Source organism: Coenobita brevimanus, chromosome 29, assembly GCF_032717465.1.
Source record: "Coenobita brevimanus isolate Jiangsu-jjx chromosome 29, ASM3271746v2, whole genome shotgun sequence".
Lineage (NCBI taxonomy): Eukaryota > Metazoa > Arthropoda > Malacostraca > Decapoda > Coenobitidae > Coenobita > Coenobita brevimanus.
The window spans coordinates 35,733,039-35,753,138 of NC_136982.1; the positions used below are offsets into that span (position 1 = coordinate 35,733,039).

General features: G+C 42.7%; 1 protein-coding gene across 1 annotated transcript in view; it reads left to right on the plus strand.

Annotated features, from left to right (window-relative positions):
* cac (calcium voltage-gated channel subunit cacophony) overlaps positions 1-20,100 on the plus strand; it is a 2,326,612-nt gene that overhangs the window by 395,865 nt on the left and 1,910,647 nt on the right. Inside the window, exons 10-11 of the mRNA XM_080268748.1 lie at positions 517-729; positions 15,942-16,162. Coding sequence (XP_080124874.1) covers positions 517-729; positions 15,942-16,162 — 434 coding nt within the window. The remainder of the gene's footprint in view (positions 1-516; positions 730-15,941; positions 16,163-20,100) is intronic.

Genomic DNA, 20,100 nt, shown 5'->3' on the forward strand with positions numbered 1-20,100 from the left:
ATCGGCCCGCGCAAGCCGACTGGGTGCAAGCCTACTTTACAGTAAGCGACACTGGTTCAACCACAGCACCCCTTGTGTCCGCCAATGTAGTACATGGCCGGGTGAATACTCCCAAAGTTTATTACCCTGGCGAGGCGCGAACCCTGGTTCACCTGTGTACGAAATGCACAATCTACCACAGAGGCTCTTGACATGATATACTGTACTATTAATGATGGACACAAGGCATCTGGATAGGTGAAATCTATTGTAATAACCAAAATTAAACTTAACAAATTAATCACACTGTCCTGGCTGAGAATCGATCTCGGGCCCTCATGCTTCATTGGATCGTACATTACCACTGAGCCAAAGAGAGGATCTCCGCTCTGCCTCTTGGCAACACAGGCTTTTATACACCCCATTACACTATCTCACTACCAAATAAAGACAGTTTTCACATCTGTGTTGTGGATATTGCATTGATCATGACTCTGTTGTGGATATTGCATTGAGCATGTGTACTGTTTAACTCAGGTGTTCGTAAACTAGTACCTCAGTACCCCCAGGGGGTATCAAAATGGTTCTTGGGGGTAGCCTATCCAGACAGGGCCGCCGACAGTCATCACTATGCTTGGGGCATTATCGACAGCGGGTCCCCCTTCCCCCTGAAAACTGTGGTGAATATATTATACTCACAGTCTAGTGCAAGGCTAGACTGCTACCTAACCAGTGTGTCACGGCTCATTGGTATACTGCCAAGAATCCTGGTGCACCATAGCACCTTCCCCTCCCTCTCTATAATACAATGATAATAACTACAAGGATATTATGATGTACAGTATTATTTAAAGAAAAATTATAAATACTTTTTAGTGTGTATTTATATATTTCTGATTGATTGATTAGGATATAAGAGGTTAATACAAAAGATAGCAGGTCAGAGGTTCATTATAGATCATCCCTCGGCCCCTTCAATATGACATGAAAATACGATACAGAAATACACAACCCTGTACTGTAAATGTTACACATAGCCATGTTTTAATGTGTTTAGGTATAACTACCGGTACTCCTACTTCGTTTTATATATTTTCTTCAAATCCAATGTGTCATTACAGAGTGAACTACACTCTTGGAGGGCGCGTGTCCACAATCAGCCCTGGGCCCCGGGGATTATCCCCAGCCCCCCCTCCCCCCTTTCCTCGGTCCTGTTTCCAGAAAGGCATCCTTTAACAAAAATCATCTATGGTTACAACAACTGACTGGCAGCTACGAATAGTCATAGCCATTCATTTCAACTCGCAGCCTTTGCCATGTTTCAGGCCTTGGTCGAACTCGGGCATAATGTGTCCAGTCAATTTGTCTGGCAGGCAGTTTTGATGTCACATCATTGGAATGTGAGTCGTACTTATACGAACACTTGAGCATGCATCAGTTGTGGTAGTTCAGGTCACCTCCAAACACAGAGTGGATCTTGCAGGTCACGAGTTTAGTCGAAGACATTGTCTTGAAAGAAGTTACTTACAGCTACATAAGATGAGGCATGATTTGGCTCACTAATGCGACATTTAGTATACAGTTGTATGTAGGGTTTAATTTGACAAATAATGCACATCATATCTCATAGTGATACTGTTATATCTGACTGAGGCGGGTTGTGAAAAACTTGGGTACGGGTGCTTCCTGAATCTGTTGTGTTGTGGAATATCGTGATCTTGAGGATGAATCTTTTTTCGCTGTTCTGTCTAGAACATATTTCATGGTGTATGTTTTATAGCACTTGTTAGTCACATAGTAACAAAAATGATCACCTTCAACGAGCTTCACCTCTTAGTAACATGGTCATCTTAGATATCGCTGGCCTCCTGTATCCTTTTGCAGCCATTACTTGTGCTTACTGTTTTACCATCTCCACCTTTCTGACAGATGATACACCTTGTCCCATCAAAAGAAATATCTTTAGGTGACAGTACAAAAAAAAAAAAGGGCATACCGTTACTTTATCTTATAATGGATTATACTCGCAAGTTTGGGGGTGAAATTAACTGCAGGTTGGTAGTTTTAGTACAGATAAATGTTTATGGCTAAGAATAGTGGATAAAAGTTTATAAATACCTAAACCATCAAATTAAACCAAAATAATTTATGGATGTCTGTACTGTAGTTACTTATTGCAAAAAATTGCCAATTTCACTTACTGGCATTCAGCCACAAAGTATGAAATAGACTGTGTAGCGAAATTGTAAATTGAACTAGAAGTGTTACCCAAACCTTTTCCTGAAGGTCTTTGGATATATCATCATCACCATCATCCAATCCTATTGTATGTTGCCCGAGAGGAATGTAGGGGTCCAGGGCTGTGCAAATTATTCCTGACATTTAAGATGAACATACAGAGGGAAAAAGTCGCCACACAGTGGAGAACTCACATTCACACTCCTCATCTGATGTGTATATTTCCACACACAGCATGGCAAGGCCACTTTCCTCAGAGGAAGAGTCGCTTTCCCCACTCACAATTGGCAACAATGGCAAGTCCTATTGTCTCCCTGTTGCCAGTGGTGGGCAGCGCAAACGAAGAAGGACCTTGCATAAGCACAAAGCGCAATCCACAGTTCACTACCTTGCTCAAGCGCAAGTGCGCAATCTGACAAATATTTAGCTTGCACAATGTCACAGAGCGCAAGTGCAAACCATTTGGATATATTTGTGGGAATTACTGTAAAATATTGAGATATTTACATAAAATAGCGTACTTTTATTTATTATTTTATATTAGTGTATTTGGAATTTGCACAAGTGCGCAGTCTATGATTTAGCTTGCTCAATGTCGCAAAGCGCTAGCACAAACCATTTGCGTATATTTGTGGGAATTACTGTAAAATATTGAGATATCTAAACAAATTAGCATACAGTGGGCTCCCACAGTGCGCGAGAGATTCGGCGGTGCATGAGCTCGTGCACTGGGAATTCGCGTACTAGGAATACATAATCTTATGGGAATAAATATATATGGCCGGTACCCCCTCATACCTGGACATTTTTTAGCCCTTAGGGACATAATGAAGGTCATATGTTTCAGACATTGTACTAAAGCTGTAGCTACAATAACAAAAATATGGGTAGTCACCCTAACAACAGTAGACAACAGGCCTGATGACCTTAAATAACTTGGGTTCCGAGGCGTGGCAACACTTACAGCGCCGCACCTCCCACCGCACCAACACTTCCCTCCGCAGACTCCTCTTGATCACCTTCCCCAGGAGCATCAAAGTCACTCACTTTGGCAAAAAACCTTTCAAAGTCCAATGCTGACACTTCTGACATTGCATCCTCTTCATCCTCAACAGGAACAGGAGCAGACGATGTCGATGGTTCCGCTATTTCACCAACTTGAGCCCGCTGTGTGTTGCTTGTTATGAGCGTCTGTCTTCTCCTGTTTATTTCTTCCCTGTGCCTGTGTAGAAACGGAAGAGTTTGTCATTACCAACCAGAAGTTCCTCCGTCCTTAGGTTGCTCACTTCCTGTTCCTTCACCTCTTCCTTGAGCTTATCCACGGCAGCAAGGTTCTTGCTAATGTTTGACATACACAGCTCAGTCCTGCCTTCCATCACGCTAGGCTGCTCAACTTGACTGTCTGGCGCATCATCATGACGACACGTGAGGGGTGGTCGCGCACTAGTAGAAAAATGGCATTTTTGAGCCACTCCTTGCCTCTGTCTCGCGTTCTGTGTGGTAAACTCGCGCATTAAAGGGTTTTTGGTTATGATTTTTGGTCACTCGTGCACAAGGCGAATCGCGCACTGCGGTGACGCGCACTGTGCGAGCCCACTGTAATTATTTTTATTTATTATTCTATATCTATCGATCTATTGCTAGACGCTTAAATCACGTGAGGGGTGGCCACTGGCCACAAACAAGAAACAAATTGCCTCCACATCACTCTGTCCCCCGCCATTTCACTGCCTAGCTCCCAGCTCACATCCCCCTCTCTCATATACTTCATCCCTCCATCTCACCCTTGGCCTCCCTCTCCCTCTCCCCCCCTTCCCCTCACTCACATACACTCTCCTCGTTAGCCTCTCACTCTCCATCCTCTCCCTATCAGAACAGTAAATATTTAATTTACAAATACTGTACAGTACTGTGGAAAAGCAGTACAGCAAATCTTTAACAAAAAAATAAAAAAGGCAATATTCCGACACCTATCCGGTAAGCTGGTTATAAGACTTTATTTCTTGCTTTAACGTTATTTAATAGTACTTTTATTGGAGTAGACTGTAGCACCAGTCGAGCAGGGCAGTACTCCCGAGGTGGATGGAAAGCTGATGACAGGGAGTGCTGGAGCTCCCGTTTCATCAGCCCTCAGGACTAGTTCCTGACCATCCCCCTTTGCTGAACTTTTTCAGTGTCTCAGTTACACAGAGAGTAGGCCAGCATGCTCTCCAGTACAAATTTCTCAAACTATCTTCACCAAACTACATGCACAGTACACACTACACTTCCTATTCAAAATTCACCAAAATGACGTCGATTTATCAAGCCTCGGAGTCCCCAGTGGGGGGGGGACCATAAATGCCCCCACCATCTGCCCCTCTCCCGGTGACGACTCAAGGTGCCTGGAACCACTGTCTGACTCTCTTCTTATTCATTTCTGCAACATTCGTGGCCTTTCCTCTAACTTTCGCTCCGTTGAGCACCACCTCTCCTCCTCTAAACCTCACATTCTTTTTCTAACGGAGACTCAGCTGTCTGAGGCAACTGACAGCAAACCCTTTTCTGTATCCTCCTACTTTCTCTATACTCATTTCAAAGCCAAAGGTGGCTGTTGTGTATATATACGCAATGACTTATCTTGCTCTCGTGGTCCTGAACTTGATTCTTTTGAATTCTCCACACTCTGGCCTCGGCTTTCCTGTCATTCTCTGACTAAATATATCTGTGCTGTTTACTTATCCCCTAATTCTACTGACTATCAAAAATTCTTTGACTATCTTACTTCTATGATGGAACACATTCTATCCATTTCTCCTTTCTCTGAAATCTCCATTCTTGGAGATTTCAATGTTCACCACCACCTTTGGCTCTCCTCTCCTTTCACGGATCCACCTGGTGAACAAGCCTATATCTTTTCTACCCTTAATGACCTAGAGCAGCTTGTACAGCACCCTACCCGTATCCCTGACCACCTTGGAGAGAGCTCCAACATACTTGACCTCTTCCTCACAACTAATCCTTCTGCTTACTCTGTTAATCTTTTCTCTCCGTTGGGCTCCTCCGATCACAACCTTATTACCTTAACCTGTCCTATCGCTCCGGTACGGCCTGTGGACCCTCCAGGGAAACGTCGTCTGTGGCATTTTGGAGCCGCGAACTGGGAGGCCCTCAGGCAGTACTCCTTTGATTTTCCCTGGAATGATTATTGCTTCCATGGCCGTGAGCCATCTGAGTGTGCCTTGCGCATTACAGAGGTTATTCTCTCGGGCATGGAAGCATACATTCCTTTCTCATATCCTTTGACTAACGCAAGAAAGCCTTGGTTTAATCACGCTTGTTCTAATGCTGTCCGCAACAAGGAGAGGGCCTACAAAAGGTACCAGAGCCAACCCACCCCTGAATCACATCATCTTTACCTTTCTGCCCAGAATCGTGCAAAGTCTGTTCTTCACTCTACTAAAAATAATTTCATCCATACTAAATGCTCTCAACTCTCCAACTCGAATTCTTCCCGCTCCTTCTGGCACCTTGCCAAAAATCTTTCTAACAACTTTACCTCATCATCCTTCCCTCCTCTTTTCTACTCTGATGGTTCTGTAGCTATTTCTTCTACTGATAAAGCAGATCTCTTCGCACTGACTTTCTCCTCCAATTCCACCTTAGATGATTCCGGTGCTGTTCCTCCATCACTTCCCCCCTCTGACTTCCTCATGGCTGACATTAAAATTTCTTCAGTTGATGTATTTTCTGCCATCACTGGCCTCAGTACTAACAAGGCATATGGGCCTGATGGGGTCCCTCCTGTTGTTCTCAAGAACTGTGCTTCTGTGCTTACACCCTGCCTTGGCAAACTCTTTCGCCTTTGTCTGTCAACTTGTACCTTTCCTTCTTGCTGGAAGTTTGCTCTCATTCAGCCAGTCCCAAAGAAGGGAGAAGGGTGACCACTCCCAACCCTCCAACTAGCGTCCAATTGCTTTAACGTCCTGTATTTCAAAAGTTTTCGAGTCAATTCTTAATAGAAAAATTTTAAGGCATCTTTCCTATCACAACCTTCTATCCGATCATCAGTATGGGTTCCGTCAGGGACGCTCCACAGGCGATCTTCTCACCTACCTTTCAGACTCCTGGTCATCCTCCTTTCGGGACTTTGGCGAAAGCTTTGCCATTGCACTTGACATCTCAAAGGCTTTCGATCGAGTCTGGCATAAATCTTTAATTTCCAAACTGCCCTCCTACGGTTTCTATCCTTCTATCTGTGCCTTCATCGCTAGCTTCCTTTCTGGTCGTTCTATAGCCGCTGTTGTAGACGGCCATCATTCTTCTCCTAGATCTATCAACGGTGGTGTTCCTCAGGACTCTGTCCCATCACCAACTCTCTTCCTTTTATTCATCAATGACCTTCTAAGCTGTACATCTAACGCTATCCACCCTTATGCTGATGACTCCACCCTTCACCTTTCCATTCAGTTCCCGCAACGCCCATCTCAATGGTTACTTCAAGAAACAAGGGATGAGGCTATGGCACACCTAATGTCTGACTTGGCCCGTATCTCTGACTGGGGTAAAAATAATATGGTTGTCTTTAATGCGTCTAAGACTCAGTTCTTACACCTATCAACCCGACAAAATCTTCCACAGGTATACCCACTAATGTTTAATAATATTTAGCTTAATCCTGCATCATCCTTGAACATGCTTGGGGTTTCATTTACTCGGGACCTATCTTGGAAAGATCATATTACATCTCTTGTAAAATCTGCTTCCAAGAGATTGGGTGTGCTAAGCCGACTCCGCTATTTCTTTACCCCTGCACAATTGTTGACTCTATACAGGGGTTTTATCCACCCCTGTGTGGAGTACAACTCTCATATGTGGGGAGGCTCCCCACATACAGCTCTTCTCAATAGGGTGGAGTCAAAGGCTTTTCGTCTCATTAACTCTCCTCCTCTTACTGACTCCCTTCAACCTCTGTCTCTTCGCCGCACTGTTGCATCTTTATCTCTTTTCTGTCGCTACTTTAATGGTCGCTGCTTCTCTGAACTGTCTGCTTGCATTCCTCCACCTCTACGACGGGCGCATAGCACCCGTCTGGCAGCAAACTCTCATCCCTTTTCTGTCCAACTCTCTAATGCAAGAGTTAACCGTTACTCCCAGTCTTTCATTTATGCAACAGGTCAGCTCTGGAACTGTCTCCCTCTGTCTGTATTTCCTGCTTCCTATGATCTCCAGTCTTTCAGACGCAGTGTGTCCAGGCATCTCAAAATGATCGGATCTTGAATTTGGCTCTATATTGTATTTTGTTTTTCTCTTGGAGGGAACTGTTACTGCGGGCTCATGGCCTTTGGTTTCTTCTTCCTCGCATAAAAAAAAACAAAAAAACTTTAACTTGCACATAAACTACAGTAATCACTCTAATATCCGGACGCCCAGTATCCGAACATCCCCACTATCCGGACATAAGAATGTTTCATACTGTACTTTTTCCCATACTATACTTACCTCATTTCACTCTTTAATGTCCTTTATTGGGGTGAATAGGGTGTTAGGAGCTATGCATGTGCAGTAGGAAGGTGTTTTTCTGAGTTAGGCTAGGTTAGGGTCCATAAGTACCAGTCCAGGAGCCAGTCACCAGAATGTTTATTATTGTATGAAGCTACTTCTAAACCCTCATTTCATGTTTCTTTTGCATTTATTTCAGTCATTTATGTGCCTTATTGGTGTGATTTGGGTCTTAAATAGGTGCTATGCATGTCCAGAGGGAGTTGTATAGGTGTTTCTCTGAGTTAGGGTCCATAAGTACAAGTCCATAAGCTGGGGCCCAATATCCGGACAGAACCAATATCCGGACCTACCTATGGCTCTATTACGTCGGATATTGGAGTGATTACTGTATGTAAATATTTAACATAGTACCGTGGAAAAGCAGTACAGCGAATCACGTGATCACATGATCAAAACAAACCGTGCGCATTGCGCTCATGTTCAGTGTTCGAGGGTTTGGCCTTTCAAAGGCCTCTCTTGCATAAATTTATAGTTTTCATAATGGTTCTTTAATCTTACTTTGTATTATACGTATCCCAGCACTTACTGCTTATAATTGCGAGCGTGTTGGGTGAGAACGTGTTCAGGACGAGCTTACTGTACGTGCTAAGGGGTCTTTGTATGCAGCATGTGTTAGGAGTGTAATGCTGTATGGTAGTGAGACCTGGGCAGTACAGGAGGAGGATATTCGCCAGCTCAGACATACAGAAATGACAATGATTAGGTGGATGTGTAGTGCGTCCCTGCGTGCAAGGTCTGAGGGGGCTGGGTTTACGATGGGAGAGTTGAGAGGTAGGATGGGACTGGAGTGTATTGGTGTTGTGATGAGGAGAGGTAGATTGAGATGGTTTGGACGTGTGGAAAGGATGGGGGACGATAAGTGGGTGAGGAAGGTGAGAAGTGTTAATACAGTATTTGGGGTGGGGTTATGAGGGGTAGACCGAAAAAGACATGAGACGAGGTCATTAAGTGTGACCTCAGGGTTAAGGGACTGAACAGGGAGGCTGCAATGGATCGTGCAGCATGGAAAGCCGCCATTAGGTGACCAAGGCCGACGCATGCAAGCATGTTGGAGCCTTTAAAAACGAAAACGATATATATGATACTGTACTTCTCCTTTAAAGATAGTATTTTCTTTTTGGCCTTGGTTGTTCGGGGAGGACTTGAAGGTCATGGTGCCATGACTTCAGGGAGTACAGATACAGTAGTACAGTATTTGGTGAATTTGCAGTGTAATGGAGGGAGGTCCTCTCATGATGCTGGTCACCTAGAGACTGATGCAGCATTCTGAGGGATGCAGAGGAGTGTGTGTGTGTGTACTGTATAGGGACGCCACACAAGTCTGTATTTCTCACATGTCCATTCTTTTACTGAACAACATTTGTTAAACAAACATAACAGTCAGCTAGCTCGAGGTGGTCATTAAAACCGAAATTCATGAAAAGAGGGTTTGGCATGCCGAGGGTTTATGGTACAGTACTGTACTTCGTTCTTTTTCCCAGTATTCTGACTGTGGCGTTATTTTCTATTTTTGGCCTAAAGCCCAGGTAGGAAATACTGTGGGAGTATTAGAAAATATTAATGTTATTTGAGGCCTTATTTTATGGTGTATATCCAGGTACTGTATTTATTTTTAATGGTAAGCAGTTTGTGAGGTTCAAGTCTATCTATCTGTCTATCTATCTATAGCCCGACGCCCTAATCCCGCAAAGGGTGGCCGCAGACAAAACGCCTCCAAGTCGCTCTGTCACCCACCATTTGACTACCCTCCCCCCAACGCACCCCCCCCTCCCTCATATACCTCTCAACTCCATCCCTCCACCTCATCCTTGGTCTACCTCTCCCTCTCCCTCCTCCCACCTCACCCACATACACCCTCTTAGTCAGTCTTTCATTCTCCATTCTCTCCACATGTCCAAACCACCTCAGTGTATTTCTCCTAATCTTCTCAACAACATCCATATCTACCCCACAACGTTCCTTCACTTCTTCATTCGTCAACCTGTCCCTCCACGTCACTCCACATGCTCCTCTCAAGTAACTCATTTCCACTGCTCTCACTCTTAACTTGTTCCCCTCTTGTAAGGTCCATGCCTCGCTTCCAATATTCAGGGTAGGGATCACAATACTGTCATGCAGTGACTTCTTAACTTCCATATTTCTCATCACTGCTTTCAGTGTACCAACAATCTTCCTTCCCTGCTGTACCCTTTCACGCACTTCATCCCCCAAAGTTCCATCCTTACTCATCACACTACCCAAGTACTTGAATGTACTCACATTCTCCATATCCTCACCATCCAACCTCACTGCACACTCTGTGACTTCATTCCTCTCAAACACCATAACTTTACTTTTGTTTACATTAACTTTCAGATTCCTCCTCCTACACACTGTCCCAAATTCATTTACCAAACCTTGCAACTCCCATTCATCTTCACTCAACAATACTGTATCATCAGCAAACAGCAACACTGGAAGCTTCCAAATCTCATCCTCATTCATTAGAGCCACCCCCACATCCACTGCCCTACGCTGCACCTCCTTTACAACCCCATCCATGTATATATTAAACAGCCATGGAGACATCACACACCCCTGTTTCAGTTCCACCTTGAGATCAAAGAACTCACTCAGCTCTCCATCCATTCGCACCGTAGCCCTAGCTCCCTCGTACATACTCTTCACAGCACTCAACAATTTCCCCTCCACTCCATATATTCTTAATACCTTCCACATACCTTGCCTATCTATTCTGTCATAAGCTTTCTCCAAGTCCATGAAGGCAGCATACACTTTCCTTCCCTTCTCTAGATATTTCTCCACTATACATCTTAGAACAAATATCTGATCTACACACCCTTTTCCCTTCCTAAATCCCCCTTGTTCTTCTCCAACTAGCTCCTCTGTCATATGCCTAACCCTATCAATGAGTATTCTACCATATATTTTACCAGTCACACTAAGTAGACAAATACCCCTATGGTTACCACATACTTCTCTCTCTCCTTTTCCTTTGTATAAAGGAACAATTATACCTGATTTCCAGTCCTCTGGAACCCTTCCCTCTTCCCAAGTACAGTACATATTTTAACCTGATGCAAGAATGGGCTGAGTGAGTTCTTTTATCAGAATGTGGGACTGAAACAGGGATGTGTGATGTCGTCATGGCTGTTTAATATACGGTATTCATGGATGGGGTTGTAAAGGAGGTGCAAGGTAGGGCAGTGGATGTGGGGGTGGTTCTGACGAATGAGGGTAAGATATGGACGATTCCGGTGTTGCTGTTTGCTGATGATACAGTATTGCTGAGTGAAGATGAATGAGAGTTAAAAGGTTTGGTGAATGAATTTTGGACAGTGTGTAAGAAGAGGAATCTGAAAGTTAATGTAAACAAGGGTAAAGTTATAGTTTTGAGAGGAATGAAGTCACAGAATGCGCATTGAGGTTGGATGGTGAGGATATGGAGAATGTGAGTGCACTCAAGTACTTCAGTAGTGTGATGAGTATGGATGGAAGTTTTGGGGATGAAGTGCTTGAAAGGGTACAGCAGGGAAGAAAGGCTGTTGGTTCACTGAAAGTGGTGATGAGAAATAGGGAGGTGAGTATGGAAGTGAAGTCACAGAATGCACAGTGATGTTGGATGGTGAGGATATGGAGAATGTGAGTGCATTCAAGTACTTCATTAGTGTGATGAGTAAGGATGGAAGTTTTGGGGATGAAGTGCTTGAAAGGGTACAGCAGGGAAGAAAGGCTGTTGGTTCACTGAAAGTGGTGATGAGAAATAGGGGGGTGAGTATGGAAGTTAAGAAGTCACTGCATGATAGTACAGTATTGTGATCCCTGCCCTGGCGTATGGAAGCGAGGCATGGACCTTGCTTGAGAGGAACAAGTCAAGAGTGAGAGCACTGGAAATGAGTTACCTGAGAGGAGTATGTGGAGTGACATGGAGGGACAGGTTGACAAATGAAAACGTGAAAGAACATTGTGGGTTGGATGTGGATTGATTGAGAAACTTAAGAGAAATACATTGAGGTGGTTTGGACATGTGGAGAGAATGGAGAATGAAAGACTGACTAGGAGGGTGTATGTAGGTGAAGTGGAGGGAGGGAGAAGGAGGGGGAGACTGAGGATGAGGTGGAGGGATGGAGTTGAGAGGTATATGAGGGAGGGGGGAGTGCGTTGGAGGGAGGGCAGTCAAATGGTGGGTGACAGCGTGACTTGGAGGTGTGTGGCCACCCTTTGCAGGATTAGGGCGTCAGGCTGTAGATAGGTAGGTAGATGAATGGACATGTAACTGAAATGAATTTCCAGTTCTCTCTCTATACAATGAATGGATTGGAGAGAACCATTGATTGTTGAATTTGAAAATTTTTTAAATCCTGTGTTTTATACAGTATACGTCCTCTCATTTGGCATTTATGGGACCAAGTAGGTGCTGAAAGAGCAGAACCTGCCAGAAGACTGGGAAAGCTTGCCAAAAAGTTTCAAGCAATCATGGTCGGTCACCCCAATGCAATTGGGTGCTGGGTGCTTTCAAAGCTAGTATTCCGGTAGATGTCACCAGCACTGGGACAAACACATTCCCCGCGCTGTTTAAAAAGCATATTTTTCTTTGTTAAATATCTACACCGTTGTGTGAAACTGTGAATCATGGTAATGCCATATACCGTAATATAAATAATACAAATAGAACACATACATAATAACGTAGCGTGAATTGTTTATATTTATCATTAACGGAAATTAAAATATCATTGATGGCATGTGCAACCCGCCATTTCAGTGGTCCTATATTTGTTAGGTTCTTAATACATAGTTTGTTCAGACTGTAAATTACGCCTAGTTTGTATCTTGTCTCATTCAGTCTCTATGTGGGCTGAAATTTAATGTTGAGTAAATACTGGGACTCAGCATTTTGCTCACTCCCTTCATGCATGCTCACAAGACAGTCTAGTGTTTAAGTTTTTTCACGAGAGATTTGTTTTCAAAACAAACACACGAGGACTAATGCATAAAATAATACAATTTAGACTACTTGTGGCCTGTTTAGGTTAGGTAAAGTAAGGTACTGTAATTGCTTTGGGGGGTCTGATGGGGCAAGCATCATGGCCTTCTCAAAACGTGGCAACACAGGTCTTGTGGTGTGCATGGGTGAAGGGAGTGAGCAAAATGTTGAGTCCCAGTATTTAATCAACATTAAATTTCTGCCCACATAGAGACTGAATGAGTCAAGATACCCACTAGGCATAATTTACAGTCTGAACAAACTATGTATTAAGAACCTAACTTGTACTAAATGTAGCAGAAATGAAATAATATAGGACCTTTGAAATGGCAGGTTGCCATCACATGCCATCAATGATATTTTAATTTCCGTTTATGATAAATACAAACAGTTCATGCTACGTTATATACACATGTTCTATTTGTATTATTTATATTACGGTATATGACATTACCATGATTCATAGTTTCGCCCAACAGTGTAGATATTTAACAAAGAAAAACATGCTTTTTAAACAGCGCTACTGTGTTTGTCCCAATGCTGGTGACATCCACCGGAATACTATGCTTTTCAGAAGCACCACATTACAGTGTCTAGCAAGTATTATTGGTCAACCCTAAGCACTCAATCGGCCGTCTGGTTCGTAAAGTCTTGTATAGTGGAAGAGCTCACACGAAATCTTCCATTATCTTTTTCCTAGGAACAATCACCTCCAATTTTTTCAATAATTAAATATCCTTGGTGATACCACCTTATGGGTGCATTTTTTCACAACACCAGTAGGCTTTCCACTAGTAGAGGCCATAGCGCAACATGAGAACGAGAGGATGACCGTAAAATAGCACGACAAAGTTTCCAAACTTTCAAAAGGTCCCACCCACATAGCCAGACACTCATGAGTTAAGATTCATGATGGCCAACGATGCATGCAGTGTTGGCAATCAGAAATCTTCAAAAGCTCATAGCTCAACTTTAACACGCGCTAAGCTATAGGCGAACTGTTCAAAATTTTGCGCTAAATTGGACTTCAAAACATGCTAAATATGAAAAAATTTAATATTTATTGGTGCTAAATTATTATGAAAAGCCCTAAATTATTGTTAAAAGCACTATACCTCATACCAATTAATCTGGCCAGGCATGTATGGCAACGCTGTTCCGGCCGAGATTCTGATTGGCTGGAGGTGTTTGTTCGATTTCGTTGTTGCTTAAACCAATACTGTCTTTATTATCAGATATGATACTGAGTTTGTCGACAATACAATCGTCAGAAGCAATAAGAAATCCGTTATATACTTAACAACAATGAAATCTGCGTAGGAAGATAGAAATATGAGTCAGCAAAGTATTATAACAGTCCAAGTCAAGGTCAGCATTCGAACAATTCCTTTAAATCTCCGACACTCAATAAAATTACAGAAAATTAAGGAAACCTGCTTAATCTAAGCGTTGGTGTAGCACACATTTAAATTTTAAGATCAGTCCGCACCCTTAAATTGTGCCACAACTCTGAATAATTAAAAATTCTGATGAAAAGACGAGTTGTCCGGGGAGGGAGGTTTGAAAAAATTGCAAAAATCAAAGTAGGCTAAAGGAAACTATTTCATTTAAATGTGTGTTACACCAGCGCTTAGATTAAGCAGGTTTCCTTAATTTTATGTAATTTTATCGAGTGTCGGAGATTTAAAGGAATTGTTCGAATGCTGACCTTGACTTGGACTGTTATATTACTTTGTTGACTCATATCTCTATCTCCCTACGCAAATTTCATTGTAGTTAAGTATATAACGGATTTCTTATTGCTTTTGACGATTGTATTGTCGACAAACTCAGTATCATATCTGATAATAAAGAGTGTATCGGTTTAAGCAACAATGAAATCGAACAAACACCTCCAGCCAATCAGAATCTCGGCGGTAACACTGTTGCCATACATGCCTGGCTAGATTAATTGGTATGAGGTATAGATCTAGCGCCATCAGTGCCAAATTGACCTATCGGTTCAGCACATGTGCCAGAAGAGCAGGGAACTTTTGTAATAGGACTATTTATGAAAACTGTTGAAAGACTGGAAATGCCTTAAGACCAGATGCCGAGTGAGAGGACTTTTACTGTAATCATCATAAGTTATGAACCCGGATTTGATATGTACCTACCCTAGTTTGTTAAATTTAATTAGTATTTGTATATTGTATATATTTTAAAATTTTATGGGTTTGGTACAGTACTATACAACTCAATAATATGTGCCTGTAGTACATGTTCAGTATGCTGCACTGTAAATCGCAAAATTTTTTTAATTTTTTGATAACTCAGTCAAATGGCCACCCCTTATGGGATTATGGCATCTGGCAGTAGATAGATAGATAGATAATTTACACCATAATAAGAATAAAATTAAGTGGGAGAGCAACGATGCGCATGCATACATGTAGTGATACTGGGCAGAACTAGAGTGACATCAGTATTTGGTTGATCAGCTCGATTCAGTACCAAATAACAAACACTGTTTCAGCAAATGAGGAAATTGTGTGGTTGGTTGAAAGAGTTCAAGCCAAAATTTTGGTAAATAATGGTTTGTTATAATGAGAGTTTATTATATTGTTATGCTCATATGCAGTTATTTTCAGACTTGTACTTACTGTGAGATAGGGTGAAAATAGATAGTTTTAAGCTTTTTTGAGCTGCAGGTTTGTATTGAAGGCTTAAAGCAAGTACCGTATCATTTTTGCATGAAGAGAAGACGTGTAGGTGTACCAAGTCATTGCATTCATTGTGTGACTGGACAGCATTATTAATTCAATGGCTCTGCCTTGTTGAGGCCTTCTGACACTTACAAATTCTTTTGGCACAAAGGTACCAGTACTGTACTCTGATATACTTTCTTCTCCAGATGGTTTTGCAACATTATATATCAGCTTACAGCTGAATATTGAATATTGACTTGGTTTCAGAATAGGAAATACGGCAAAAAATACAGTAATAATAACAATAAGTTGGGGCAGCATTTTGCTACCAGGTAAACTTTACCTGTTCTTAAATCCAAAAGTTACCAGCACTTCATCTTTTAATTGAGAAATTTGTCTTAATTCTCCGTGTCTAATGATACATGTACTATAGTGAAATAATATCATGACAGTGTATGCAGACTGTGGTACCTGCAGCTAGTTTTGAGTAATTGTGTGTCATGCAGGTGAGATTGTGAGGGAAGGAGAGATGGCGACTCCGTGTTCAACTGACAGTGGTAAGGAGGCACCACAGGGTGCATATGTCTGCAACGCCAATGTTTCAATTTGCCTGGAGCAGTGGGTGGGGCCCAATTTCGGCATCACGTGCTTTGACAACATTGGCTTTGCAATGCTCACTGTCTTCCAGTGTATCACCCAGGAGGGCTGGACGTCTATACTTTACTGGGTGAGTGTAACTACTGTACTGTATCTCTTAACTTTAGTTGTAGCTTCAGGTTAAGCTTTGCAAAAATTTTTGTGAGTGTTCAGTACAGTATGATTGTGTTTTCTTATTAGACTTTGGCCCATATGCAGTGTCAGTGTCTATTTTTTTCTTTTTATTTCTGGTAGGTTAGTGGTAGCACTAACCATTTCACCCCCACCATGGGACTAAAATTCTATCACTCCATTCCTGCTCCAGGGATGTTTTTGCAAGTGTTACCAGTTGCATATCTTTTATTGTTGGAGAATTGTGTGGCCTACTTACCAATAGCCATAAATACACCAGGGTCATTCATGGTGTTAGGTTAAAAAAAAAAAAAAAAAAAAGTCACCAAGTTATGTCAGAATTAGAATTATAAAAACGGACCACTTGGAGTGCAACTCCCACACCTTACAGTTGATTTAAAGTTGAACCTTTGACCCTGCCAATGTACATCTTTAAACTGATTACTTTCTAAACCAAATTACTTCATACTTACTAGACCTTCAATTCATCCACCAAGATTGGTCTAATTTAGATTGAACAATATTGAAGTTAGCCTTGCCTTGTAACCTTGACCTTTAACCAATTGTTCTGGAAATAGAATAATTTCATCCTTGACTGGCCTTAAACTCTCCCACCAAGATTAGTTCCAGATTGAATCAAAACATTGACTTTGGTATGTGATATTTGCCATTGACTGATTCGTAGAATTGAATAACTTCATCCTTTCTTGTCACCCAGCCCATCTGCCAAGATTAGTCGAAATTATATCAATTCTCTCTGAGTTGACCTTGCCCTTTTTGTCCATAATTAATCATCTGTTCCTCTGATGATCCTGATGGCCATTTTCACGGTCATCCCTAACCTTTTAGTCCCAGGCATGGGTTGGGCCTGAACCAAAAGCACTTTTGAGTCCCTCCGATTGGCTTTCAGAACTTGCTAACATCAGGACATCTGCCTGTGTCGATGCAGTAGGGTTGGTAATTCGGGTTGGTCAGAACATTGATGTAGTAACCTGTTAGAAGGAAAAGACACCTTAGCCAGCACCCGTACATTGAGGATATTTAGACTTTCCCTATGTGATGAATGTTATACAGTAAATGGTTTGGCTGGAAAACCTACTTTGCGTATCTGTTGCTGATATATTCAGAAATGAAGAAATTCATCTAAAAACAAAAGTAAAGAATAAGAAACATCATTGGAATGAAAGAGCTAATTAACAGCAATCTCATCATGTGCCTACTTGAAGCATCGAAAGTAAGTTAAAATGTGAAGAATTCTGTGTGTTGTGAGAAAGGCGTAAGTAATAGTAACCTTGGGGAATACATGTACACACCAAAATGCAAACACAGCTGCACACATCCTCCAGCCTTACCTCAACACACTACCCAAATGGTTCACCACAAACAGGCTCAAAATAGCCCCAGCCAAATCTACAGTGACCCTTCTCACAAACTGGACAGCAGAACACAGTCACATCCCACACCTCACCATAAACAACACTCTCCTAGTGTGCGCACACACACACACACACACACACACACACACACACACACACACACACACACACAAATGAAGACATGCTAAGAAGGATAATAACATCATTCATTAGACCAACCCTGGAATATGCATCAGTAGTCTGGAGTCCTCATCTCAAAAAGCACATAGACAAGATTGAAAAGTTCAAAGGGCCGCTACAAGATGGATACCAAGCTTAAGGGACCTAAGCTACGAAGAAGGACTAAATAAACTGAATCTACCAACACTACAGGAGCGAAGGAAAAGAGGTGACATGATAATGCTATATAAGTGCATATCAGGGAAGGAGAAAATAGACATAAATGATTACTTAACACATGGAGAAGCATCAGCAAGAGGACACTGCAAAAAACTGCATAAGAAGAGAGGTGATAAAGACGTAAGGAAATTCAGTTTCCCAAACAGAGCAATTGATCAATGGAATGCACTACCGAATGAAATAGTGTGTGCCAAAACAATTCACAAATTTAAGGATATGTACGATAAATATGGTTTAAGACACGGGACAGTACGAGCTTGACTCATTCCTGTAAAGATACAATTAGGTAAGAACAATTAGGTAAGGTAAGAACACACACACACACACACACACACACTCCTTGGTGTAACATACAATACATCAATATCATTTAAACAACACATCACAAATATTAAAAATAAAATAGCACCAAGACTCAGTGCCTTGAGGTCACTTGCCCATACAACATTCAGACACAACAAAGAAACCACCACCACTGTATACAAACAATACATACATTCAGTGATGAATTATGCAAGCCCATCTTGGGCTCCTGACCTCACCGAAACACACTACGACACTCTACAGACCATACAGAACAAGGCCCTAAAAATAATCACAGGTAGGAGGAGGCCGTAGCATGGGCCGAACAGGGTAGTACTCCCGAGGGGAGTGGGAATGCTGGTGATAGGGAGAGCTGGAGCTCCTGTTTCACTAGCTATCTAACCATCCCCCTTTGCTGACCTTTTCAGTGTGACAGTAACATGGAGAGTAGACCAGCATACTCTCCCAAACATTTCCTCTAACTATCTATGCACTACACCACATGCACTTTACATTTCACACAACGTATTCCACTACGTTACAGGGGTTGGCGCCAGCAAGGGCATGCGGCCAGAAAACTTTGCCCCCGCTACCTAGTGGCGGACTTCTGGGGGGAGGCGTGGTGGGGGTTCCGCCGGCATAGATCATGGGTCCAGGGCGAGATGGGGCTCGGGCCTGTGCTAGAGGGTACAGGGCATTGCGGTTCCCAGGCTGCCGCTTCCGCCCAATAGAGAGGGGCCCGAACCTGGGAGTAGCGCCCCAGGAGGCTGCCCTATCAGTGGGTGTATAATGGCGGGATAGTTGCAGTGCCAAGACGCGCTTGGAGGGTGTCCCTGCAGCTGTCCTGGCAGGGTGCCCCGAGGCCACTACCACAGCCACTGGTAAGCTGGTGGGCTAGGGGTCCCAGATCCATTGCCTGGACCTGGGATTGTGCAGTGAGTGGGACCTGTGCTGTGTCTGTCCCCATTTATTAATACTGAAGATGACAAAACAAAAAAGGTTTCAAAGCAAGCCTGAGGACAGTAAATCACCCATGGGGATGAGGGTGGGTTCATGGAATGTGGGAAGTTTGAGGGGAAGAGCAGGGGAAGTCGTTGAGGCATTCAGTAGGAGGTGGGTGGATGTGGCGTGTTTGCAGGAAGTCCGGTACAGGGGTGGATCAGCCAGAAAGATTGTTGGGAAGGACTGTTGTTATAAGTTGTTTTGGCAGGGGGGGACAGACGGATATGGAGATGTTGGTGTGATGGTTGCGGAGAAATGGGTGGAATATGTTATGAATGTTTTGAGGGTAAGCGATAGGATATTGGTAGTGAAAATTCTGTTGGGAAGAAAGATAGCTGTGATTATATCGGCATATGCTCCACAGGCAGGATTGGATGAATCAGAGAAAGATAGATTTTGGGATGATTTAATACGTGTAGTGGGTGGTATGCGGGATGATGAGATAGTGATTTTGGGAGGGGACTTAAATGGTCATGTAGGTGAAGCAGCACAAGGTTATGAAGGAGTGCATGGGGGATGTGCATATGGTCTAAGGAATGCAGAAGGGGAAAGGATACTCGAGTTTGGGGAGGCAACGGACATGATTGTGTGCAACACATATTTTAGGAAAAGAGACAGTAGGTTAATTACGTATGAGTCTGGGGGAAATAGCAGTCAGATAGATTATATTCTGGTTAGGAGGGCCGATCAGAGGTTAGTGAGGGATGTTAAAGTTATAGGAAGTGAGGAGTGTGTGCAGCAGCACAAACTATTGATTTGTGATATGGTGCTTAAAGAACAAGTGATGAAAAAGAGGACTTATGTACCTAGGAGGAAA